Genomic DNA, 27,503 nt, shown 5'->3' on the forward strand with positions numbered 1-27,503 from the left:
CCAATAATGTGTAGAATTTCTTTGCCTGTGTCACACGCGATCGTCACACTTAGCACTGGTTAATGCTTGTGCACATATGGAAAAGCACAACCAAATGATACCATGAATCTATAGAACCCATCAAACAGTTTTGGCTTTGACTCTTGAATAGGCCAGAGCTTCCCTCCCAGTCTTTCTACATTCTCAGCTTGCTCATCTCTTCCATCCATTTATGCCATTGGGAGGCGAAAAGAATGCCCTGCCTCGTCTCTAGCTCACTTGCTGGCTTTCTGGCTCTCATCCACATGCAGCCAGGGCAGGCGCACTCATGTGCACCTCTGCTCTCCTTTTCTCCCCCCCCCCAAAAAGAGGAGGGGGTGGGAATCTTTCTTGCCAGGGTGAGTATCCAGCAAGTTGCAATCCTCCCCAGGAACTCCTTTGCATATGAGGCTACTCCCCCCCCCATGTAGCCAATCCTCCAAGAGCTTACAGGAGGCCCTGTAAGAAAAGCGCTGTAAGCTCTTGGAGGATTGACTACATCAGAGGGGGGTAGCCTCATATGCAAAGGAATTCCTGCTACAAAAAAAGCCCTGATCCTCCCAGTCCTGAACTTAACACCAAACATGCTTTTTAGAACACTTTAAAAAAAAAACAAAGCAAACAGCATACAAGAAGCTTTCTTTGGAAAATCTCTCTGCTGTTGAAATTGCATCATTCTGTTTTCACAGTAGGAGCCCCGTGGCGCAGAATGTTAAAGCTGCAGTACTGCAATCCTAAGCTCTGCTCACGACCTGAGTTTGATCCCAGCAGAAGCTGGTTTCAGGTAGCCGGCTCAGGTTGACTCAGCCTTCCATCCTTCCGAGGTCGGTAAAGTGAGTACCCAGCTTGCTGGGGGGAAAGTGTAAATGACTGGGGAAGGCAATGGCAAACCACCCCGTAAAAAGTCTGCCGTGAAACGACTGGTGCTTGCACAGGGGACCTTTCCTTTCCTTTTCACAGTGGCACACACACACACAAGCAGCCTTTCTTTCTGACAAGGTACTACATTGGATGAGGGGAGGAGATGCATCTTGTAGGGTGAAAAATGGGCACTTGGTCGCTAAAGGTAATGGGAGGAGAGCAGTACCATGAACTGATATTTAATTCCAACAGTGAAGGGATGAAATAATTAATATTTTGCAAAGTCTCCTCTCCAGGGATTCAGCCCAGCCATCCCTATTTGTCCGGTACTTCTCTCTGGTACGCCACAATCTTGTGGTAAGATCTGAGGTACTTTATTTTGAGGGAGCAGAAGAAATGTCAGTAGCATGACTTAAGCAACACCCTCTTGAGTACTTGAACTTAAACCTCCAAGTGAGATCAGATGTTTCCTAATATATCTAGAAACATCCTCTTTGCTTTCAAAACTGGTCAGAAAACAATCTGCAGCAGATGGAGAAGAACTGGGCAGGACTCTAGAGAGGTGGCGTGTAAATGCCCCTAAATAAATGGTGTAATAATAAGTGTGGGCTGAGAGGGATTCAAGCCACAGGGTTGCCAGGTCAGACTCAGGAAATATGTGGGAACTTAGGGGGTGGAGTCAGGAGACTTTGGGGATGGAGCCAGGAGCAAGGGTGTGACAAGAACAATGGAACTCCAAAGGGAATTCTGGCCATCACATTTAAAGGGACTGCACTCCTTTTAAATGCCTTCCCTTCGTTAGAAATAATGGGGGATAGGGGCAGCTTCTTTGGGGGCTCATAGAATTGGATCCCCTGGTCCAAACTTTTTGAAACTTGGGGGGTGTTTTGGGGAGGGGCGCCGCATGCTGTGCTGAAATTTTGGTGCCTTTACCTCAAAAAACAGACACCCCCCCCCAAGATATCCATGCATCAATTTTCCATTATACCCTAGGAATCGGTCTCCATAGACTATAATAAAGTGCCCAACACACATTTCCCTTTCCCCCCCTCCACTGTCTGATGACCCTGAAATGGAAAGAGGGCCTCCAAACTGGAGGATCCCCTGCCCCCATCTGGGAATTGGCAAGCCTATCAAGCTATCATTCTTGGTATACAGAAAAGGGCTTTTTACAAGTATCTAAGATGCCCTTGTTTTGATAAGGGGAGGACCCACCTACATCATCCTCCTGTCTGTAGGCTTCAGTTCTCCTGTTCTTTGCTGCCATGAACTCCTCCCTTCCCTTTAAACCCTACCCCCATTTTTCTCATCTGTATTTCTCTCCTCCGCTCCTGCATTTACAACAGCCAGGGAACTATGTATTCCTCTAGGAAAACCTCGCCCTTCGCTTTATTTACTCTTGAGTTATTGAGAGCGTTCCTGGGCTCCATTATTCGTTTATAGTGCCAGGTTTAGCTCCTTATTCAGTAGGGTACCAAAACAGATTTACGGCGAGGAGTTCATATAAAACGGAGTAGTTTACTACTTAATCAATAGAAGCTAAACACAGATTTACTCTGTATTGCTAATAGATGTAATTATATCTGACACTCCACCAATTATATTTTGAACTAAAACATGCAGGGTGTAACCATTAAGGGGAAACAGTCTGTGATCTGCGCAGTTGCCGAGGCAACGTTGTTAATTCATACCAAAGATGTGAGCAAAGGAATTTCCACAGGTGCTCTGGAGCGGCTATGGGTAGGCAGAAGCAGGAGTCGAAAAGTACAACACACTGCCCAAATGCCTCTCCTGACTTCACAGCAGCCTTTAAGAGTTGACTCCTGAGGCCTAGGCATGCTGGGCTTGTCCTTCGTGTGGCTTCTTAATGTTGAGATAAGGAATGCACCATGTGATCCTACACTGGGTTTCATTCCCCACTCCTCCACATACACCTGCTTGATGTGACCTTGGGTCAGCCACAAGTTCTCTCAGAGCTGTTCTCCTCAAGAGCGGTTTCTGTCAGAGCTCTCTTAGCCCCACCTACTTCACAGGGTGCCTGTTGTGGGGAGGGGAAGGAGATTGTAAGCCGCTCTAAGACTCCTTTGGATAGTAAAGGGTGGGATATAAATCCAATCTCTTCTTCTTTCTTCTTCTCCTCCTCCTCGTCCTCTGCCACTGAGAAGGATTCCAAACCTGTTCAGTGCTTTCCATTTAATGAGAAGTGTTTCCAAAGATAGCATCCTATATAGGAATGCCAGACCCCCTCCCCAAGTGGGGAGGGTCTCCTGCTAGCAAGCCCCACCTCTCTGCCACCAGCTAGCTGAATGGCAGGGGGAATTACCCCCAAAAAATGGGAGGAACACCAGAAATTAAAGCAACCCAGAAGTGATGTTAGGCACGTTGAAGGCGACACTCTGGTTTTTGGGCAAAACCTCTATGGCAGAAGTTAATTCTACCATGGAGTTTTGTCCAAAAGCCAGAGTGTCGCCTCCGATATGCCTATGTCACTTCCGGGTCACATAGGGACATTGCTGAAATGCCACATGTTCCTTCCTGCTCCCAGTAAGCACACCCTGCCCTGCTGGCAGCTCAGAGAGACCAGGCAACCCTAATCCGGGCAACCCTAATCACGCCTTAATTGGATCTTTTGTATTCAAAACAAGGGTGCTTCTTCTGTGAAACCAAGAGCCTGGGCTACATTTGCCGTATATATTTTATTACATTTTTATTAAAAAAAAAAAAAAACAGAGTCCAGCCATCTAAAATATTTGGTTGCAAAAGCCATAAAGCCCATACAATAAACACGTGACAGACATCTGTAAACTCACGAGCCTTACTTTCCAATAACTACTAAAAGTACGCCCAGTTCCATCCAAATTGATTTCATCATTGGCTTTCCTCTTTTACCCTGACATTATAATTAGCAGGTTTATGCATGGTAGCTTACCCATACCATTTATTTTCCTGTTTGGCCAATGTGGGTGAAGCTACTATTCTACAGTATTTTGCATAAATTATTCTGGCTGGGGGAAACCATATACGAAATCAATTCTCGATAATTAGGTAGTTCTGTCTTTAGTTCAAGCAAAAAATAGGAAGGGATCTAACTGGAATTGTAACCCAATTACCTTTCAGCATTAATCTGCTGCCCACGTTTTTTAGCAATAAAGTATTTCTTAGCTATAAAGCACATGGGAGGGGAGATCTATTTTCCTCATTTTTGCTTTTCCAAGATGTGAGTCTAATACGCCTGTAGCATTACCTACCAATGCTAAGTGTTCTTTACCAATTTGTCACACACATAAAACAGGATGGCGCAAGAGAATTTGTTTCCATGTTTCCAAATACTGAGACAAACAGATTTCCTTGGATTGTGCCCACAACTGATTATATATCTCTGTTTCAAAAACAACATGTTCTGTACTGCAAGATTTGTTTTAATTTTGATAATCTTGATAATACTTTCCCCCCCTCCAAGATAAAGTGATTGATTCATTTCTCAACTGGATTTGAAAACAGTTCATCTCATGGTAGCAGCTGATCAGTCATCTTTCTTTTACTTTCTTCATATAGTCGGTGTGATTTTGCAGTAATGTGTGATTTTGCAGAAATGTGCAAGGCAGGGGCTGCCCGCCCAACTCAATGTACATATGCTAAATAATGCACCTTCAGTCCATTTGCAGGGCACTTTAGCAAGCGGGTTTCCCCATTTCACACTGTAAAATCCAGTTTCAAAGTGCATCGGAAGCAGATTGAAAATGCATTGTTCACTGTGTGTGAAAATGTCCCATGTCTCCTTCCCCGGGCTTCCAGGGCTTATCGATCCTCACTGATCTTGATGCTCATGTTCTGTTGTCCTTACACTATATGCTGGAGGAAAAGTCAGAACTCAATGCAAAACCTTGACATTCCAGGGACACACCTGAGACCTCAGTGTGAAGAGACCGCATCTCTCTGGTGACCGGATGTCTGTTAAGGAGGCTCTTTCATCTTGCTGGAGCCGGACCATGAGATTAGGTGGACCTTTGGTCTGAGCCAACCAAGCAGTTTTCATTTCCCCAGGATTAGTGCACAGCCTGGAACAGATATAGAGAAGAAAATGGTGGAACCGCTTTCAATAAATAAATAGCCCCTTGTAAATAGCATGATGGGGACGGTAGCCATTGTCCTGTAGGGGAAGGAAATTTACAAGCTGGCCACCAAACAGAGGCAACTCTGCAGTCTCTCCCATAGCAAAGGTGGAAATACTACTCACCCCTCTGTATGAAACATGGGCCAGTTTTCACATCACAGGGTAAACCGGTTGGGTCTAGTGCTGGCAGAAAAGAGTGGATAGGAAAGGTTTCAGGAATAATGTGATAGGCCCTCTAGTAACGATCTGGGTATACCTCTTTCTTTACTGTGTTTTCATGTCAGATTCAGGCCAAACCAAAAGTGTGGCTTCAAAAGTACATGGCAGTGCCATTACATGACCAAGTTTATAACGTTCTGACTTGAGTTTATAATATGCTATACCACAGCTGACCCTCACCCACCATTGTGCCACTGTTGCTCCTGGGAGATGTGCCGGCCGCACCTAGCAAGCAGACCAGGCAGAGATCAATAGATTTTTCAAATGGAACTAAAAACTGAGAGGGGTGCCATTCTAGGATTTCTGTCTCTATGCTCATCGCCATGTTCCTCATCCAAACCCCTCCACAAGCCTCAAAGCCATGTCTCATTGGTGACAGCCACATTAGTAGGAGTGGCACCAGCACCTTCTCCTAAGGAACTACATGTCCTCTTTTGCTTTATTTTGGGGGCACAACGCAGCAGAAGATCTTCTGGCATGCCCCCTCCTTGAGTAGGCACCTCACATCCAAGGGCCTGGCCAGATCTTACATTGGCATGATCTCTGTATCAATCAGGATTTGCAGAATCACACAACAGAGTACTGTTGCCTTCTTGCCTTGCTTGGAAGTGTCTGGCTGTCCACTTTTGGAAACTGGATTCTGGATTAGATGGTCTCATCCAGCAGGACTTCTGTATGTGTGTGCTGCTAAGCTGGACTCTTAAGAACTTAGAACAGAATTCCCCATGATTCCGCCCAGCACGGCTTTTTTGTGTAGAAAAGCCCTAGCAGGAACTCATTTGCATATTAGGCCACACACCCTTGCCATCACCATTGTTTCACACAGGGCTTTTTTGTAGGAAAAGCCCAACATGAAGTCATTTGCATATTAGACCATGCCCCCTGACACCAAGCCAGCCAGAACTGCATTCTTGTGCGTTCCTGCTCAAAAAAAAGCCTTGCCCACCAGTACATCCCTTGGTGCCTGCCAAGCTTTTCAGAGAGTGGGAGGGGACATTAGAAGGAAGAGCTTGTTTTTTGCTTGCTTTCATTCAAATGAGACCGTTTTCCACTGGAGGATTGGAACTAGTAAACACCTGGGGGATTTCTTTAGTCAGCGTGTGGGTCCACTTCCCCTTCAGGTTTTCCTTCTTCCTAGGAGGTGTGAGAAGGAAAGTATTACGTTTTGTTCCACTTCCTGCTGAAGCCATTTTGAGTTTGGACACCGTTTTGGGACAACACTCAATACCCCTTCTCAGAATTCCAAAGGCACTCACAGGCTCAAAAACGTTGAGAGACCCTGGTCGAGTGTCTATTTGGGGTTCTTTGCGCAGGCAGAAAAAATGCGATTTGAAATGATATTCCTACAGTGCCTCACTTCCCACCTGAGATGCCTTAAGATTTCTTGAGGGAGACGGGAAGGAGCGAGTCGTCGCCCACTACAGCTGAAGCTCTTTCCTCTTGTCCTCCTCCAGAGTCGTATCCGCAGGATGTGGAATGACACAGTCCGGAAGCAGTCAGAGTCCTCCTTCATTACCGGCGACATAAACAGCTCAGCGTCACTTAACAGAGGTAACTATAAACTGTCAAAATACGTGTGACCCTTGCATTCGCTAAGGAGGCTAAACGGCAGTGCCTTTTCAACTTAACAAGATGTTCCTCCTTCCCTTAGATTAAAAAAAAGTTTCCGCAGGGAATAAAAATATGTATTATGCACTATAATTCATTAATGGTGGGTTTTTAAAAAAAAAATTGCCGTATTTTTTTTTACATACATTTTTACAAATATTGTTACTGGAAAGCCGTTATGGTGGGCGCAGAGGGCGGCGAGGCGGAATCTAGTCAGCCGCGAATGCCGGGAATTGGAAGCTGTCAGGCTTCGTTGCTAGCGATGAAATGGGCAATTACAAAACGATAGAGTCTGCGGAGATCGCCGTCCCAAGTGGGGGGGAGGGGGGAAGCAATTTCAAAGGCTTTGCGAAGGTGAAAACCTGCTGCTGAATACATACTTAAAGGGGAACGGCGCGATGTGGAGCCAACTCATCTTCTCGGGACCCGGAATGGATGCCTGACTAATGAGAGCTGTCCCGTGGCTGATAGGAAAATATCTGTTAAACAAATCTCTTGTAACCGAATCGAGTTAAATGAAATATACAACCCGGTATAGTGTAAGGTGTTTGTCATTGCATGCGGAACAACAGTGTAAAAAGCCTCGATTGTGGTTGCCAGGTTGCAGCCCAGAAATCCCAGGAGGCTGTTCAACATCCTTGCGGCCAAATTTAGGGACAGTTTCTTCCACAAGGCCCACCATCCGAGCTGGTGGATGCAACCCCCTTACTGTTTTTGCCTTCCAGCTACAGCAAACAGGATCCTTTGCTTTGCTCCACAACCAGGGCTATTTTTGTATCAGAAACTCCTTTGCATATTAGGCCACACGCCCCTGATGTAACCAATCCTCCAAGAGCTTACAGGGCTCTTGGTACAGGGCCTACTGTAAGCTCCAGGAAGATTGGCTGCATGAGGGAGGTGTGGCCTAAGATGCAAAGGAGTTCCTGCTACAAGAAAAAGCCCTGTCCACAGCAAACTGGGGGGAAGGGGGGAAGAGGATGAGAGAAGCCCCTTTATGGACGATGCTGTATCCTGTTTTATAACCGCAGAGCATTTAAAGGGACAGGATGTGGCCAAGCATCCCTGCTTCTCTCTGGTTTTTGTTTTGTTTTGGGGTCGGTTTGATTTTTTTTTTTTTTTTGGCATGAAATTGTAGCACGAGGGTTTTTGACCTGCTCAGTTTTACCAGGCAACGTCGGTTAATCTCGTGCAACAAAAACGAACAGGAGTCGTAGCTTCTTAAAAACCAGCAAAACTGAATGGCAGCGTAAACTTCTGCAGAGTAGAACCCGCTTGGTCAGATGCCGGGGTGGATCCATGCTGGGCAGACATTGGATGTAGGGCATGTGGGAAGTCTTCATTGGAAGAAGCGGGCTCTCGTCTGCGACAGTCTGTGCAGGAATTTTTTTAAATGGCAGTTTTAAAGGTGCCATAAGCCTCCTGCTTCTTCATGTAGCTTGTAGTTACAGGGGTTTTTGAGGGGACAGGGTTGCTGTCAAGTTGACGTAAGGTGACCCCATAGAATTTTCAAGGCAAGAGATGTTCAGAAGAGGTTTGCCACCACCTGCCTCTGCGTAGCAACCCTGAGTTTCTTTGGTCTCCCATCCAAAGACTAACCAGGACCAACCCTGCTTAGCTTCCAGGATCTGACGAGATCAGGCTGGCCTGGGCTATCCAGGTCACGGCTTCAGTTCCTTAGGGATTCTTAAAAGTCTCCTTATGTAGATTTTATTTTTGCCGCAATCAAAGGAAATTTGTCCTATTCCTGCCTTCCATTGTCCGGTAGTTTGGTGACAGCAAGTGTATCTGATATCAAATCCAGCTTGAGAAACTGGCACCACTCGAGAGAAAAAGGTGTGGCAGTGTTCCTGAGTCCACCGCGGGGACTCTTCTGCCGTTTTAAGGAATGAAATTCCCACTCTTTTCAAAAGATGCAAGGATCCAGTTTTGCTCAGGGCCACAGTGCAGGGGGAGGATCTAAGAGCAGGCCCATGCCTGCATTCTCTGTCTCTGTCCTCTTTGTTCCAGCCTCTCTATATGCCGTGAAGTCCATGTTAGTGACTGCAGAACACGTTGATCTGTGGGGTCTTTTTTCACTGCAAAAATTAGAAGTCATCCGGAGCACTTAAGCCTAGAATGGTATTTTATGTGTAAAACATAGAAACGCAAAAGCATCGGCGGAACAGGCAATTAAGGAAGTGAGAGATGAAGGCGCTTCTAGCTTTTCTGTTCCAGTGCGGCATTGTTGTTTGTTTTGCAAAGCCCATACTCAAGACTTAGAAAGGTGATTCAGCTAAGTGACAGGATGGGTGGTAGGCAGCCTTGGCAGACAGCCATTCTTCACATAGGCCAAAGTCTCTTTTTTCTAAGCAACCCTTTATTTCCTCTAGTTCCTTTGACCACTTGGGCTGGGGGAATCAGTTGAATGTCACCTGCACATTTAGGTCTAAAGGACAGGTGAGCTTTGAAGCTGGCCTTCCAAGTGTGTGTCTTAATTGCATGAAGGCAGGCGAGATGAAAACACCTTTTTCCTGAGGACATAACGTTAATTAAAGGTACTTACTGACACTGCAGCTTATCCATCACTTGGGAAGGAAATATACAGGAGCTGAAAGGGCAAATAGGTATGGAGAAATTGTCATTGCAAAGGAGACCCTGCTGAGGATGAACGGGTTGGAGCCAGTGGCTCTGTCAGGGATGGACAGTGAAGAGAAAGTCCAGGACCTCGGCCAACAGTGGGAGTGGCAGTTTCAATGCAGGTTGTACCTAGAGATGGGTGAGCTCCACCCAAAGTAACGGTCTGAGTGTCATGCTAGGATCTAGGAGACTAGGGTTGCCAGCCCCCCCCCCAGTGGAGGCAGGGGATCCTCCATCACCAGGCCTCACCCCTCACCACCTATCAGCTGACTGGCAAGGGGACTTACCAGGAACAGGAAGGTGGCCCAAGCTACATCGGCAGCAATGTAACATCACGTCCGGCATGTCCTGGCATGTCCCGGAAGTGATGTCATCATGTTGGCAACGTTACGGTGACACTCTGGTACTTGAGTAAAATTGCTATGTTAGAAGCCATTTTTACCAGAGTTGTTGCCAAATACCAGAGCTTCCCTGTGGCATTGCAACGTGATGGTGTTTCTTCCAGGACGCACCGGAAGTTATGTAGTAATGTAGACTGGGCCTCCCTCCTGGCCCTGGTAAGTCCTCCCCAACCCCCATCCAGTTGTCAAGAGGGATATGGAAACCCCAGGTTGGAATTCTGATTCTGCCACGGAAACTCACTGGGCGACTTAGGGCCAATGACACATTCCCAGCCTCATAGTTTGCAGGGATAAAAGCGAGAAGAAAAGAATGATGCAAGCCACTTTTGGTCCCCATGGTGGAGGAGTTGGGTTTAAATGAGGCAAATCTTTGTTTCCTTCCCCCAGCTCATTCTGCAACTGAGGGCTCAACTAGACACGACCATGTCCATGAGTCCACCTAGACAATGCCTCTGGCCATTTTAGGGATGAAATCCCATCTGTTTACTAATGCCACAGCGGCCCTGCCCCGATCAGAACCGCATAATCTTCTACATGTTGTAATCCATCTTAATATAGTGATCAGGAGGAGGAGGGACTGTGTATTCCCCCACCACCATTTTCAACCCAAACCCCCAGGGTTCCCATGGTAGAAGCATCCCCATTATGGATGGGGATGCCATCACATCTAGTTAGGGTTCCCAGAATGCCTGAACATAAGGCACGGATGGGGGCTAAGACCCTAAAGTCTCAAGCTTCAGATAGTTGTGTAAAACTGCCTCCTTGCCCCACAGATTTCAGCTTTAGTGATCTGGCATTTTCCTTCTCTGATTCTTCTAGGGCACACAAAGTCACAACTTGGTCCAGGTCCAGATTTGCTAACCCTGGGTATATGAATGTATTGGCAGTCTCAACTCTGAATGTCATCCAGTCTCAATATTTAAATAGATATTCCTCAAACCTTTATCATTTAGATCCTGTGTTTTATGTTGGATCTACAAAGAGATAATCTGAAACGTACACAAGGAAAAAAAGGGGGATATTGTTGTCACTACTGTCTTCAAAGATAATAAGTTTAATGTCAATTTCATACAGATTCCTTCATAATGAGTAGAGCAAATTAATCTCAGATTCAAACAGCGGGAATCTGGGTCAGAGAAGAAATTAAAATGCATCGCCTCAATATCCAGTTTTCTTTATCCTGAGCATAACCTGAGTCTTTTCAGACTGAAATCTCCCGTTACATCTTCTCTTCCCAAATATAATTAAGCCGTGGTTTCTAGAACGGAAGGAGTCTGCTCTGCGGTAACTCAAAGGAATGCCTAGGAGTGGGGGTAGGCAGGCTTTTAAATTATCCCCCGACGAGGGCATATTTTTCCAACACCAATATTAAATTTTGGATTGTCATTCTGCCTCCAGCTAAAACGCTGGAAAGTGTCACATTTTTAACTCCTGGGGACGAGTCAGTAATTACAGTCCAAGAATTGGACCCTTTTTCATGTTGAAAACAGACCGGTTTGAAGGTGTCATCTGAGGCTGCCCCTTAATCTTTTCCCACATTCGGCCCTGAAGCAACACAGGCCCCGCTGTAGACCGGTGTGTTCTCCACTGGGGCCCTCTCCCTGTGGATTTTCCTATGCTGAGAATGTCCAGAAAGCTGGATGCAGCGTTTGTGTTGGCCAGCAGTTGCTGGTGTTGTTTTATATATGGTAGGATCCACTCAAAGCAAAGCATGCATTTCAATAGGAAAAAGTTAGGCAGCTGCTTGGCTCCCTTATCAAAAGGCAGTAGGGATTCTAATGCCAGTCAGGATCACCCCCTTAGCATTCAGGCAGTGTTGCAGCTGGTCGATTCACTAAGAAAAAGTTTGGTTTTTTAAGTTTTAAGATGTTTTATTTTTATTAAGAAGTCTTACATGATATTGTCACATATTTCCAACTTCCACTTTCTCGGGGAGAACTTCCTAGATCATGACAGGGGTTTTTTTAGAGGAGAGGGCTGGATACCTTCCAATTCTTAGCAGCAGAGTAAGATGGTAAGGCTGGAGGAGGGGGAAATCCTTGCTAGAATCCAGTTTGCTTCCGAGGGTTGCCTTAAGGTATATGAAGATAATACTCTGAAAGATGCTAGGCAGAGGCTGGTATCCCATGTGGTGCAGTGAGCAGAGCTGAGGTCAGATCCCTACTCTGCCATGGAAGAAGACCAGCTGACCTTGGGCCAATCAGTCTGTCTTGGACTAACCTACCTCATGGGGTTGGTATGCAAATAAAAGGAGAGAACCACATTTGACGTTTCAGTGAGTCTCTACCTTCTCCCACATCTCTACCTGGAATGCCAATGGCGGCCACTCAGCTAAAATCCTGGGCCACATGAGCCCACCCCATAACCATTGTACTTGTGGACACAGGACCCCCCCCCCCTTAGAGGAGCCCCTGCTCAGTATTCTTCAGAGCTCTTTGAACATTAGTCCCCCCCTGTTTCCTTGCTCCTTGAAAGTTGTTTTGGACTAGGCAAGCTCTGAGTTTCCAAGTACAGTCATGGACTGATTCTGCAGTCACTGTTGCTCCATCCCTGGGATTCTGCTTTTATCGGATCAAGCAATCGATTCCCCACCAGTTGCTGTGTGGACGCACTTTGACCCGCAGCTCGCTCTAATTCCCCCCACTTGATCTTGTTTTTAGTGATCAAGTAGACGTGAGGGAAATTGGAGGGAGCCATGAGTCAAAATGGGCCTGCGCAGTAGCTGGTAGGGAATCGAACATTTGATCCAATGAAAGCAGAATCCCGGGGGTGGAGCAGCAGTGACTGAGGAATCAGTCATGCTATTTTATTTATTCATTGGATTTATATCCCACTCCTTACCCATAGTGTGGGTCTTGAGGTAGTTCACAACATACCAATCACCCGAGCCCAGGATGCATGCTCTGTGGGGGAAAGTTCTGCTTGTCCGTCTGTGAGGATGTTGCATTTTATATAAGTATTGTCTTGCCACCAGAAACATTAACCATAGCCTCCCACTCAGCATTCCCAAACCAGGATTCTCCATTAGGATAAAGAATGAATTACGCTGTACTTGAAAGTTTAAAAATTAGTTATAATTTCCCAGGTTCTTGCTGTGCAGTAAAGGTGTTCTGATGTACAAATTAATCACAAGCACACCGATTTTACTTTGTCAGTGGCCCATCTGTTTGAGATACAGGGCAAAGCGCAGGCCATTTAAAAGCTGGGATGGGAGTGTTCCAGTGTACAGAACTCAAGGATGAGGCTAGCCCAAGTCTTTCCCGTCAAGCTAAGCCATTCTCCAGAAGTGTGTTGTTCCTGGGGAAGGTGAATCTGTTGAGTGGCTTTTCTTGCTGCTTTTGAACGCTAATGCCTTTCACCAGCTGCAATACCTCCTTTATTAGGCCCTTATTATACCTCCTTTATTATTCTCAAGAGAGGTGGCCGGTTAGCTTGGAAAGTTTCAGAATTTCTGCGTCTTGCAGATGTCCACAAGAAGCCGTTTCAATTGTCTTGCAGTAAAGCCATCAAGGTTCAAGTGATGTCTTCCTTTTGTGTTTTTTTTCTTGACCATTTCTCTATGATGGTTTACAGCAGTCCTTCAGTATCAGTTAGTACAGTTGGCTCTTCTAATAGAGGATTTCAGTGAAGTACTTTCTACCGCAGATCCTGAGGATTTTCGGCGTAGGGGGAAAGACAACTAAAGGGGCACGATAAAGGGTTACACAATTATGCATGGGGTGGAGAAGGTTGATACGAGAATTTTTCTCTCTCCCATTACATTTGAACTTGGGGGGACATGATGGCAGCAGGGCTAGGGCAGACAAAAGGAAATATTTCTGAAGTCAATGAGCACTTAAATTGTGAAAAACTGCTCCCAGGGGATGCGGTGATGGCAACTTAGCGTAGATGGCTTTACAAGGTGATTGGATAGAATTATGGAGAAAAGGTTTATCGATAGCTACTTGCGCTGATGGTGAAAGGGAACCTCCATAACCAGAGGCAGTAAAACTCTGGATACTAGTGCTAGGAGGCAATGTCAGGGGAAACCCTTGGCCTCTGTACCTGTCTGTTGGCCCATAAGGGCAACTGGTTAGCCACTGTGTGAAATAGGATGCTTAACTAAATGGACCGCAGCTCTAATCCAGCAGGCTACTACTGGCATCCTTATACTTCTATTAAAAGACCCTCTCGGTTCAACCTAGGAAAGTATTGTGTTTCAGTACTATACCTAAGGATGTATGTATTCTGTCCCTGCTCTTCCATGGAGTTTTCAGTTTGAACACCCCTTACTTTTGGCTGTCCTTGGAATGGGCAACTCGGTCATTTAACTTACTAGGGAACTTCCATGAGCTGATGGAAGCCTCCAATCTGAACCAGCCCCTGGCCGAAAGCAGCACAGAAAGAGGCAACATGTGAGCCCGGGTCCATCACCACCAGATGGGTCCAAGGAGGAGGGGGGCAGGTTTGAGGAGGGGCAAATGCAGAACTCGTGCCTACACCGCCATGAGGAGGTGACCAGTGCCTCTTCTTCTTCACTAAGAAGCACATTTGCAGGTTGACTGGAGCATCCTAAAGGATTATGGGGTTGGTGATGTAGCTTCTGGCAGTGGTGACTGCTGTAGAAGGACGGTACAGGCAGAAAGGCCTGTGACTGCCAGTATCTGAGCTGCTCTGAAGCTAGACAGGAGCAGTGCAGGCTGAAACACCTTGGAAAGCAAGAGCCTGGGCATGACAAGACATGTGAAAGGCAGCAGAGGAAGGCCATTAAAACCAGGGCAGAGCCAGAAGGGAGCACTCCAATTAAATCAGGAAAGTCTGAATGGAGACAGAAAACTAGGGTCAAGAATGAGCAGTAGAGTTGCCAGCCCCCAGGTCCCAGTGGGGGATCCCCCAGTTTTGGGGCTTCTCCCCACCACAGAACAGCTGGTCTGCAGGGGAAACCCCTCCCTTAAACAGGGACATTACCATGCAGCATCCCTGCTGTGATAATGTCACCCTCAAAGTGACCTCATCATGTCGGGGATGTTGTAGGGGAGTCTCTGGTTTTTGGACAAACCCTATGGTTTAAGCCCAATTTAACCAGAGCATCCCCCGCACAATGTCCCCAACATGATGATGTCACTTCAGGGTGATGCCATCACAATGTCCCCGCCCAGCCCTGGAATGCCCCCCACATTCCCCCACCAAACTGGCAAGGGCCCTGGCAACCCTAATGAGCAGAGAGCTCGAGTGGCCTACATTGAGGCAATCCTGTTTGCACAGTGATTCAAAGTAGCCTGCCGAATCTTTGGCTGCTACACTAGAAAGCAGGAAACTGATAGAGTGTCCTAGTCTGCTCCCCCTCTAGTCCAATAAGTACTCTGCTGCAGCAGTCAGAGATATGGAGGAGGACCAGTAGCACTAGTCACTAGCCAGTTACCCAAAGTCACTGCCAGAAAATAAGTACTCTTTTTCAGAACGCTTAGAAAATATGGATTTCTTAGTGGCTTTTCATATGAACATATGAAGCTGCCTTATACTGAATCAGACCCTCGGTCCATCAAAGTCAGTATTGTCTTCTCAGACTGGCAGCGGCTCTCCAGGGTCTCCAGCTGAGGTTTTTCACACCTATTTGCCTGGACCCTTTTTTGGAGATGCCAGGGATTGAACCTGGGACCTTCTGCTTCCCAAGCAGATGCTCTCCCACTGAGCCACCGTCCCGTTTCCTTTTTTTTTTTCCTTTTTATAAAATGAGAAAGTGGGATGTAGGAAAGGGAGAATAAATCCATAGATGGTCCAACCAAAGCTAACATTGAGCTTCAATAAAAGGTAGGTCTGTGAAATGCAGTTGTTTCCTGATTTCTTCTGGTTCTGAATTACACCTCTGCAACAATTGTGTGCGAAGCACATTAACCAGTGTTGGGTACAGGATTTCCAAAGCATTTCTGCTTGTGAGACAGTGACCTTCCATCACCCAGTGGCTCACATTTTACTTTCCACACTCTGAATTCCCTCACCATAATGCCCCATTCTCACCTGGATCACCACTTCAGAAGTTGCTTTTGTTGTTGCTTTTCCAGTCAGCTTGTATCCAAAGAGTGCATCTGTGCAGCATTGTGTTTTCACGAAGTGTACTGCTTGGACCGTGTGTTTTCTGTGCTTGGATTAGTTTGAGTTTTATTAAGAAAGACGTTTTCTTGCAGAGAGCAGGGTCTTTGGTCAGCTCATTCGGTCAGAATGCTGCTGCAAGATTGTTAACTCAAAACATCTGTCTACAGTATTTAAAAAACACTTGCTGTGTTTCTGGGCACAATTCAAAGGGCTGGTTTTTACTTTAATGTCTTAGAAGCCCAATGGAGTCAGAAAAGTATTGTAAATGAGCAAACAAAGGAAAGGTCTGGGACTGGGGCATCCAGAACAACAGGTGGATTTGCCCATCTGTTCAGGTCTTTTCTGTAGTGGCCCCTTGTCTCTGAAACGCCCACCTGCAGTTATTGATGGGATGCCAAGTTATGTGGAGCTTTAGGTGATAGGTGAGAATATTCTTATTTTCCCAGTTAGTTGAGGACAATTTTTTTTTTACCCCTCGCCATTTTTTCTTGTGCTGTCTTGCCTGTCTTAACCAATAATCATTTTATTGCTCTAGTCTGTTGTAGAACATCTTATGCGGTGCCTTTTATGTCTTCGTTGTAATCTCTGTTTTAATCAACCACGATTTTATCGCTTTCTTTTAAAAGTTCTGTGCCGCTCATTATTCTGCTGCTAAGTGTTTTGGTTTGTACTGTGCTGTGCTGTATTTTAATAGGCATACCCTACCACAAGAGTTTTTAAACTGAAAGTGCAGGTTAAAATACTTTTAGTAATTAAATAACAGTGAAGGGGGAGGATCTCATTTCTCAAGCTCCTCTGCACAACAGTGTGCCAGTCTTAGAAGCTATCACCTTGCCTTTGGATTGGGAGCAAGGCCTCACCTGCTACTGAGAAGTTCCTTGGGCAACATTGGCACTTCGCCATTGGCCAACCACTGCTGTGCTTGTGGTCTCTCCAACCCTAGAGCCAAAGGAATAGGTGCTCATAGAGTTCTAGGTGTGATCCTAGTCAGTCTAGACTCTAGGAGTTGAGTCCAGATTAGGGACGGGCACGAACTGAAGTACCAATTGCAATTTGTACCTAAGACAGTTCGTGGCTCGTTCCTAATCGTTCAGGTACTCACAAAACAAAAGTGGCTTGGCTTTTCTGGTGGTTCTTCCGTGCCGCCCTGGAAAATGTGCCCAGCTCGATAGCATCATTTCTGGGTGACATCATCACACCAGGGATGTTGTGGCACGGCACTGCTTTCTAGACCTCCTGAACCAAACGAACCACCGTTCATTTCAGAAAATCAAAAAACTAACTGAACCACTAAATCAAGAAAATGAAACGAACAACCGTTTTCACATTTCGTGCCCATCCCTAGTCCAAATCCTTCCAGTGTAGTAGTTAAAAAAAAAAAGTCTGTTGGTGAATTCCTTGCAAATGTTTTAGAAATCAGAGGGACTATTATTAGAGGTGCCAATTTCCACAGGTTATCACAAGCCCCCACAAACTCCAACGAGTCTGTATTGGGAGGGGCTGTCATGTTGATCTACTGTTCCTGGCTCAAATAAGAGGCCATGCCTCCTCCTTCCTCTTCCTCCTCCACTATCAGCAGTAAAGGAGTGATAATTAAAGAGATCTGCTGTGTGATATATATGCTATGCAGGGAGGCTGAATGTATTCTTTGCACTGCTGGCAAATGTTTAGCGCTGAAATGGCAGATGCCTCAACACTTAGCTGAACAAAGTAGGAGTCAAGTAGCACCTTTAAGACCAACAAGGTTTTATTCCAAATGTAAGCTTTCGTGTGCATGCACACTTCTTCAGACCGGGGGAATAGGGTCGAGTGAGCAGAGCTTACATAAAAGCTGGTGAGTAGTAGTTAAAAATGTCAAGTGATACAAAGTTAGGATGCAATGGCTTCTTCCAGCTATTACCCTCAGCCTCCTTTAGGAGGAAGCCAAAATGTAAAACTATGTGTGATCAGCACTTCAGAGACTATAGCCTTGGTTGTTGATCGTATATCCCCTTGTACTGATTTGAATTATGCACTGTTCTTTGTGTACCATCTCAGGGCATCAGCTGCCATAGTGCCATCTTGCAGAAGCCCCACTGAAATGAATGAGCTCTCCAGCAAAGCAGGGTCGAGCTTCCAGAATTTCCTGTATGAATTATGCCTTTAGGGCATTGGAAGTGCTTGGCCGTGGTTCTGCTGTCATGGGCTATGACAAAAGAGAAGTAGTCTTTTTACATAGTCCCCAGTGCTTAGAACAGTCCTTTCCTCGTCTGTTCCTGATACGAGAACCAGAAGCTTTCCAGTATTTCTTCACCCCAATGAGTCTTAGGCTCATGAGTTCAAAGGATAAGTGAAGCTGAAATAGAGTTGACTTGACTTGAACCCCCAGACAAGCGTCTGTATTTCATACTTTATGAATCGTATCTTACTGTCCTCTTTATGTTCAAGAATTACTATATAAAGAAGGGAAAGAACTTTTTACATGGGTGGGCTTCTTTCTCTGAGAAGGCAAGATGGCATATCCCAGGTGACCCCAGCCTTTTTGAGACTGCTGTCACATTTGGGATTCTGATTCGGCATAGTGGGCGCAGCAACAAAATGGCTGCCATGGAATGGCTGCTGCGAGAAGTTCAGCCAGCCACAAAGTGATTGCCACAAAGTGACTTCAGTAACACAGCACAGATCCTTGTGCCTTGGTGGTAGCTGCCGCCAAAGCAACATTTAAAAAAATCTGCACAGCCAATCAAATCTTCAATAGCCAATCGTAAGTTTTCCTGGGTAAAAGCCCTATCTGGCCCTGCCCACTTCTTAAAATTACTTGGTGGGCACCAAAAAAGGTGTAATCGGGTGCCTTGGTGCCCACAGACACCATGTTGGGAAAACCTAACCTATCCTGTAGCCACTCACTGGCTAGCAAGGAAAAGAAATGCTTGCTTGGCCGCGTCTGTTTCTGGGTTCTCCAAGCACTTTTTAAAAATATGCATAATATTGCATCCTCTGATACCAATAAGCTGTTCGGAAATGAAAAGGGCAATCTTGATGGGACTGCAGGAGCAGAGCCCAGAATTTGGAGGGAGGGGAAAAACCATAACTAAACCGTAAGTGAGTGTTCAATGTACCATTTTGTGTTAATCGCAAGCGTTTTTTTAATTTCTTTGGCCTTTCCCTGTGGAGCTTCTTCCTGTGAAGGGACTGCAATCATCCTTTATTTGTGGCTCGCATGCTGGGTGTCTCCCCACTTTAAGCTCCGAGCAGATGGTCGGGGACATCCTTGGCGGGGCTGGTTTAGCATCGCTCAGATCCATTTTCCTTGGCATTGTCAGTGGCATCTGTGCTTTTGGTGGCATTTTAAAGCTTTCCAGTCGCATTTTGCTGGCTGCTTTTAATCAGGACTGTTGAAACTGTTGTCAGTCTGAATGTTTTCTTTTCTCCCCCCCTCACATTTGCCTGATTGACCTTTTTTTGCTTTTTTTTTCTCTGTCTTTCTATCGGGCTGCTCCAGGAGCCATGGCTAACCATCTTATAACCAATGCTCTCCTTCGTCCTCATGGCACTAACAACCCTTATAACACATTGCTCGGGGAATCGGCGGTCTATAACAACCCTTCCGTCAGCATGTACAACACACCAGGTGTGGTGGAGTTCCTCTCATTTTTCTAGTGAGAGTCCCATTTTATGTGGCTTATATAGGCACAATTTTTCTTTCTTTTCCCTTCTTTTTTTAAATGAACACAAATAATTATCTCCCCACCCATTTCAGAACATTTTTTTTCCATTTCCCTCAGGCTTTTTCTTCGAAGAATCTAAATTAATTTTGAAAGACACCCATTAGTCAGACCCATTCAGACGTCTGTGAACCTTTTTTTTTTTTTAATCTTTTCAGTGTTGTTTTACTCTTTAGTATGTATTTGGTCAGTTGTATCCATTTATCTCTTGTATATTTCTTTGTCAAATCATTCATTTAATAAACAGAAGCTTTGTCCAAGGTAAGTGACGTCTAAATGGCATTTTCAGTACCAAAATGATTGTTGGTTTTTGGAATTCAGAACAAGACTGGAGTACTGCAGGATAAAACATATAACTAGAATATATTTTAAAAATTGAATCTAATAATAAATCAATATGTTCTGCTCCACTACCTGCACACACCATAATTTATGAATCCCTTCCTAATATGATTAAATTCCCTTTTCCTTATGCGCCATTGAAATTAAGTTAATCAAAGCCAACTCATCCCATTGATTTCAATGTGACCTCAGTGCAACTAACCTCAGTTGTCTCGGGGCACAGTTGAATTGTAGCTTAATGACAGTAACAGTAGTACATCGGTTCCTATGGTATGCAGAGAAGAATGCAAATTCAGTCGCAAAAGTTTAGACAAGAATGCAGAGTTTGTACTAGCAGAGCCAAAGCGGGTCCTCTTCTTTGGGTCATGCCTATCTGCAACGAGGAGCGTGACTGATTGTGCATGCACGATGCAAAGTTCTTAAAGTCTTAATAACACATGGGTAGCGTAATAACACTGGGTAGCGGCTGCTCATGATGCAATGATGAATTTAGGAGTCCCATTCGTCTTCCAGCCACAGAGATGAAAGCATGTTTTAATGTTTTATTTCTCTTGCAAATGCTTCACGTGATCATGTTTTGCAATGCATTGATTTCTGTGGAAAAGGTAACATAGAACATAAAGTGTTCTGGTATTCACCCATCTCAAACAGGGGCAGAGGGGGCGGGCAGAAACAATAATATAAAACATTCATCAGTATTTGCCTTTCATTCCAGAAATGTGCCATACCTGATAGTAATACTGAGAGCTATTCTATAAATCTTCCATAAAACTGTTTCTGCTGCAACAGTATTATCTCAGGATATGACAAGGGTTCACCTGAACGCTGCAATCTCTTCTTCTATTGCATTGATTGGCACCTTATTTTGCTGATTCCATGGTCGTAATCAATGTTGGAGAGTTTGATTGGAGCACAAATTATGAACAGAAATGACCTGTAGTGCCTGGAAACCAAAGCTGAATAGCATTACTATTTGTTCCATTATAATTATTGACAAGAGATGCATATTTTAAGCTAAGCAGTTGCTTATTTCATGTTATACTGCATATGTTTTATGAGTAAATCCAAAACAGCTAATAAGGCCGTAGAAAAATGGACACCAAGTAATTTCAAGGAATCCCATGCCAGTTAAGAATAGCTCATTACCACTAGTAGACATTGTTCTAGGCATATTTTTTTCAGTCTGTTATGATGTATTAATAACTTGTAAAATGCTATCAGTGAGAGCAGGACACAAGGATGGAGAGCCACAGTTAGTACCTCTAGGCCCCCAAAACTGTGGCAGTTTGAGTAAAACTGACTAAAATTGCAGAGTCCAGAGAGAGTTCATTTCACAGTGCCCCATAAGGTTTCGTGGCCATGGATGACCAAAATGGTCCCCAAGGCAGAAGTTGGTCCAATGCTGAACTATCAAAGGTTACGAGTGATTTGTGTGTGTGTTTCTCTGGTGGTAGTATAGCTTTCATTTCAGTTTCAGTTTATTGGCATAAAAGCAGCAGTAATGGTAGTATAGCCGTAACTGGGATCTTCATCTGTGAGTGATTCATACAACCATGTTCCGAGCTTAGTAGTAAGTAAGCAATCCCAATTTAATCATGTTAGTCAACACAGACTTGAACGTGTGAATGTGGAACCCAAGAAATCCATGGGGTAAAACCAAAAAATGTGGAACCCAAGAAATCCACTCCATGACCAGATCTTGATTTATTCCATTATCATCTTGGGATTTGGATTGGCTCAGTTAGCTACCCACTTATCCAACCAAAACCTGTGAAGCCAACATAACATAGGCCCTGAAGCTGACTGTAGGAATTAACCATTAGTTTCAGTAGATTTTATTAGGAAGCAGGGGTTAGGCACCCCTCTAGAATGGGGTAAAAAAAATATCCAGTTTGAAATGTCCAGGGAGTGACACCCCAAAACCACATCCATGCTGTCTGCTATACATGCCCTTCAAACTCAAGCTTGCATATCCTGTTTACTTGATGCATACAGATCACTCCTTTCCATCTCATTAGCTTGCATGAGAGTTGAGCAACAGAAATCAATAAATAGAAAACCGCTGGTGGCGGGAATGGGGCACCCCATGTTTACATTCTTATTTAATTTGCCCTGGGGACAAAGCTACTTCTCATTTTCACTATATTCTTGTTTTGGTCTTCTAAAAAACCTTTCCTCTTTGTTTATGAGTTTTACATATCAAGTCATTACAGAACACAGCAAATATTAAAAAAAAGAGGTTATCTGTTCAAACCTAATGTTACCCCACTAGCTTAATCCATATACCTCAGTCTCTGGAAATAAATTCCAGAGTTGTTGACTACTCAAAGTAAATATAAATATGAGAAAAAAGTATTTTATGCAATGGTTGTTTTTAATTTCCACATGCAGCAGTTAAGATAACCCTACTCAATAACCCTTATTGATGGTCTGAACTTTATAGGAAACCCCTTTCCCTTTAACTGTTAATAACTCCATCAAACTCTAATTGATCCCAAAATTTCTGACCTTTCCCATTAGTCCTAATATATATGGTCTGACATTTATAAAAAGAGGTACCAATTTAAAAGGAAAACCCCATCAACAATTTATTTTATGTTGCTGTAGTAAAATTGTCAAAAATCTTAATGATCTGCCATTCTAAAATGTTTCCGGAGAAAGGTCAGGTAGTAATTGCAGTGGAGATTAACATCATTCTATCAAATATCTGCAGAATAGTTACTGGGGGAAAATTTGGAACAGCCTAATCAAAGTACCATTGGGGTCTCCAGTATGTAACATGATGTCAGATTAAAATAAAAAGTTCCTCCATGTAACTCTAATCACAGTGCAGTACAATTAACAAGAAAACTAACAAAACCTTCAGGAAGTTTTCTGAATCTTCAGGCACTTCTTTCAGAATGTTGTTTTTAGTAAAACTTGTCTTCTGATTCTTCTATTCATCCAGTTAACTTAAAGTTGAATACCTGTTTATAGAACTGTGCCTAGTGTTTTTTCAATTCACTTTTTGCCTCAAAAAATAGCTTTTGGAGTGTAAAAAAGAGTAAGAGTCCAGTAGAACCTTAAAGACTAACAACATTTATGGTAGGGTAGGAGTATTTGTTGAGTCAATCTTCAGTTCTTCAGAAGCATCTGAAGAAGTGAGCGTTGACTCAACAATGACTTAACAGTGACTTACAAAAGCTCATATGCAATCACAAATTTTGTTAGTCTTTAAGGTTCTATTGGACTCTTACTCCTTTCTACCGCTACAGACAGACTAAACATGGCTACCCACATTGATCTATCTTTTGCAGTGTGAGAGACCCACTTGAAAAACTATTCACTGACACTGTCCTCTTCCCACCTACCCCCTATTTGCTACTGCTTTGTTTATTTCATTGCTTCTTGTATGATCCCAGAGCATCAGTGATCACATAGTCGGTGTGATTACATCACTGCACTGTAGCCAATCAGATTTTGCTATATACTTCTTCATCAGAGGCAGATGAAGGTCATTCAGAGTGGAGGCAATGCTTTATAGAATTATCATATTGTAGTCAATCCTAATCAATCATTATAGCAACCTACCACTTTTACATTTTTCCCAGCAACTTCTGAAAAATGCTGACAAAGGAATGCTGACAAAGATTTTCAAAAAATGCCCCACTTCAGTTCAACCCGATATAGGGACTGAATTCTCTCCATCTGGAGATCCCTGGAGATGGGGATCTTCCCGAAGAGTCTCAAGGAAGCTGTGGTTGTACTGCAGTTTTTAAAAAAGTCTTTGGATCCTTTCAATCCAGCCAAATACTGCCGAGTCTCAAATTTACCATTTCTGGATAAGGTGGTTGAGACAGCGGTAACTGAGACAGCAGTTGAGAACAGCAACAATTTTTCTTATAGTTGGCACCCTTTCATTGTTCCCTCCCCACACACCCCGCCGCCTTGGACATTCTATTTTATGTTCCCTCTCCCTCCTCCCAAAAACCAGCCAGTTGTCCAGTATTGGAACCAGGCTGGCACCCTAGGCAAGGCTAGCCTCTGCAGCCCCCGCCCCCCACACTGATAATGTCACCGAGTCACTTGGGGAATGCCCAATTTGGCACCTTGTTTGCCTAGTGGAAGGGCCAGCCTTGATTGGAACTTGATTGGATCTTGGACTATCTTTTATTCTGGGTTTTAACCAATACTCCCTCTAAGAGTGTCTACAGAAGTCATTATGGCAAGTTCCAGTAATCAGTACCTTCCTCTCATTCCTGAGTTTGAGCACATAAAACAACTATCGGGAGGGGGGAGGAAATAATGGAATTTTAATTTTTTTAAACTTTACCATCCAGCAAAATTTATTACAGGAAAATAATTTAAGTATCAGCCAACCAACCCAATGAGGTATTGGTTAACCGTCAATAATTCTAAAAGTAGAATCCTCTATATTAATCCAAAATATAATCCATTAATACATTATATTAATTTTAACCTAATAATGAACTAGAATCACTAATTCCACAATTACTTAATGCATTAACTAAAACTGTAGCTCTGATAACCCATTGTGATCAATAGACACAGTGCTCTATTCAAGAGCAATACAACGATGGCCTTGAAAAATCACAGCACCAAGGTCTTGAAAGGACAGAAAAACTGGCCCCATGTTTTTTCACTCTTCTCTCTGCCTGGGGCATAGCCTATTGTCTGTCACCTCCAACCATCACTAGCTTTTGAGCAGGAGAACCAAGCTGTATTCTGGTTTCACTGGCAGCAGTCCAGTCGGGCAGCAAATCCAATTATAGGGAAAGAAATCATTTGAAACAGAAGCAGAGTTCAAATGAAGCTCTGGTCCTGTAGCAGAAGCAAACACCCATGAGCATGAACCAATGCGTGCCCTTGTTCCTTAGAAATGTCACTCCTATTTGTCATGGCCCATAAAGGTAAGGAGAGGATCGGATAAAGAGTAGAATGGAGCAAAGTTAATAAGGGCAATAAGGACTTTGCAAGAACCTGACGGAAAATGAGACAGATTATCCATCCTTCCATTGAATGGTGTCCTTCAGCATAAAAGCAAATTAGTTTAACAAACATGCTAACTGTGATATATGTGAACTTCAGCAAGGCTTTTCATTCAAAGCTTTCCATCCATTCTGGGTTTGTTCCCATAAGAAAACTTAAAGAACGTGGACCAGAAGAAATTACTATGATATCTGTGCAGTTACTTCAAACAGCACACTTAACATGGTTGTAATGAAAAGGCTGGCATCAGACAAGAAAGAAGAATTTGGCAGCCCAACACAGGTTCCATGGAATGCTTTTCCAAAGAAAAAGAAGTTAATCAGAGCCTGCAGGTTCCGGGGGGGTGGGGGGGGCGGTGTCTGTGTATAAAACTGGTTTCCGACAAGCTGATGAAATGGGCAGCGCAGGAAAATGGACAAATGTAACGAGTTTCTCAAAGGAAAGAAGAACTAAACGTCAAACTACACATCTGGAGAGAATGGGCTAAACTGAAGCACTTCAGAGAAGAATTTGGGGAGCTTGTGGCTAACAAACACTGATCAAGAGATTCCGTGGTGTCGGTTTTTGGTTACCTGAACATTATTTCCAAAACTTGGGAAGCATTACCATCTCTTCAATACTGATGGTGAAATTCCATGCAGAGTCCACTGGGCCAAAGTGCACAATGCGAATGTTTACAAGTAGCAGAGAAGTGATACGTAGATGACACAAAAAAAGTCTTGAAGACAAAGCCTGCAAAATCAGACTGAAGGAAGAGAAGACCAGAAGGCAGGACATGTGGACAGAGGCTACCTTAGTTCACCTTCTGGGACATCGGCTAGATTTAGGGTCAACGTGAGAGCTAGTCGTTGAATTGTAAAAGCAGCTGAGCACCAGAGGACAAACTTTCACAGGAAATTTCTGCTGTATTTCAGGCGCAAGGCATCTTGTCCTAGTTTAGACCTGATGTGCCACCGGGCATTTTCTGTCTCTGTGAATCTGTTACGAGCTACAAAGTGTCAACAAAAGGCAGACTCATTAGTTTGTCAGTCATGAGTGTCTGTACATTTCTACAGCTGTTGTTACGGGGCTTTTCCCAGTCCCTGTTTTAATAAGCCTCTGTAGATTGCACCTGAAGTAAGGCATGGTCTAAATTACACTCTTAATACATTTCTGGCATGAGTACTTACTACGAGTATTTATTGTTGTAGTGGGGATTTTTTTTAAAAACAAAATTTTTCATTGCAGAGTTTCTCCCCTGTCCCTCCTCTCAGAACTACAGAGGTTTCATATACTGTGAGTCACTGCTGACTTTCTAAAGGAAGTTGTAGAAACCAGTCCTGTGAAAGCCAGACAATCTCTATTCTTTCAGAAAGTTTAGATTCAAAATACCATGCCTGTGTAGATAATAAGTCCTTGTTCCCCGTGAAGATAATGCAAATGTGCAAAATGCTAAAGGCCAAAAAGAATTCTTTAGGAGGATTCCTAAGGTGACGAGCTAACATCTCAACATGCCAAATGCATCTAGTGATCTTTACAAATGAACACATATGTCATGTGAAAAAAAGTCTCCCAAACAGTAATTGTACTGTTTAGACTGTGGCCAGGAAACCTCAGTTATCAGTAAACTGCTTTGTATAATGAGAATCAACATTGTAAACCTCTCTAAATGCTGCATGCTTCCATCATTATATATTTTGTTTCATTTCATAATAAATGGAGTAAATCTAACACGGAAAACGGCTCCACATTTCAGATTAAAGGATCTGCATTTCAGATTTACCTGATCTCCGAGCGCTGAAATTATATGCTGAGGTTTCAAATGGAATAGGCATTACTCCTAGAGTATATGCTAGTTAGATTTTCAAATGCAGTAACCAGGCCACAATTTGGGCAGGAGCTCACAGGAGCAGAGCTCTGGAACCTCTAAATTTTATTGTGCTCTTTCTTTCTTACACCCTCCCCCCCAAAAAAAACTTGCTTCTGGGCTCCATTGTTCAAATCCTCTGAGAATTTTGCTGAAATCGTAAGAACTGACAGACTTTCAAATATTTCCCCCCACAAAAAATGGGGAAATAGCCAAAACATATAAAGCAGACAGATGGCAATCTTCATCATGCCACTGTGGCCACGTAGGAGAAAGTAATTTCAAAAGTAAGATGGGAGTAAGGTTTTATGATGACAGTTATAATTCAAGAAGCATTTTAAGGTAGATGCTGAGCTGATATAATTTAGTACACCTTCTGGTGATGTCAGGGGTATGTGACATATGCAAATGAGTTGTGCTAATGGCTCCGGCACCTCTTTTTCTACAAAATGACCCCTGCAGTAAGCCAAGCAAGCAAAATCTCTCTGGGAGTCCCAGGAAAACGCCCAGCTGGCACGAGGGGAAAAGCTTCGGGAAAGATGGGAACAAAGAGGTCTGAGGTTGGATAACCAGCCATTAGGGATCCCTGTGGAAGGAGGATGGCGGAACTACTTGAAGTTAGAGCAGGATACAAATTGAGAGAGAAATGATCCCTGTGAAATATTTTGGATGTCCTGGGCTGTCAATTAAAATCCGTAAAAAGGATAAAACAA

The 27,503-nt window shown here is 44.0% G+C and overlaps 1 protein-coding gene across 21 annotated transcripts in view; it reads left to right on the forward strand.

The window, feature by feature from the left end:
- Positions 1-27,503, forward strand: part of ADGRL3 (adhesion G protein-coupled receptor L3) — an 813,661-nt gene that overhangs the window by 733,962 nt on the left and 52,196 nt on the right. For 12 of the 21 annotated variants that reach the window (XM_060236824.1, XM_060236810.1, XM_060236814.1 and 9 more), the window contains 2 exons: positions 6,667-6,763; positions 19,391-19,519. In XM_060236824.1, the coding sequence (XP_060092807.1) occupies positions 6,667-6,763; positions 19,391-19,519 (226 nt within the window). The remainder of the gene's footprint in view (positions 1-6,666; positions 6,764-19,390; positions 19,520-27,503) is intronic. The other 9 variants (XM_060236827.1, XM_060236818.1, XM_060236819.1 and 6 more) reach the window with 1 other exon arrangement.

The sequence above is a fragment of the Heteronotia binoei genome, chromosome 4, assembly GCF_032191835.1.
Source record: "Heteronotia binoei isolate CCM8104 ecotype False Entrance Well chromosome 4, APGP_CSIRO_Hbin_v1, whole genome shotgun sequence".
NCBI classification, from domain to species: Eukaryota; Metazoa; Chordata; class Lepidosauria; order Squamata; family Gekkonidae; genus Heteronotia; species Heteronotia binoei.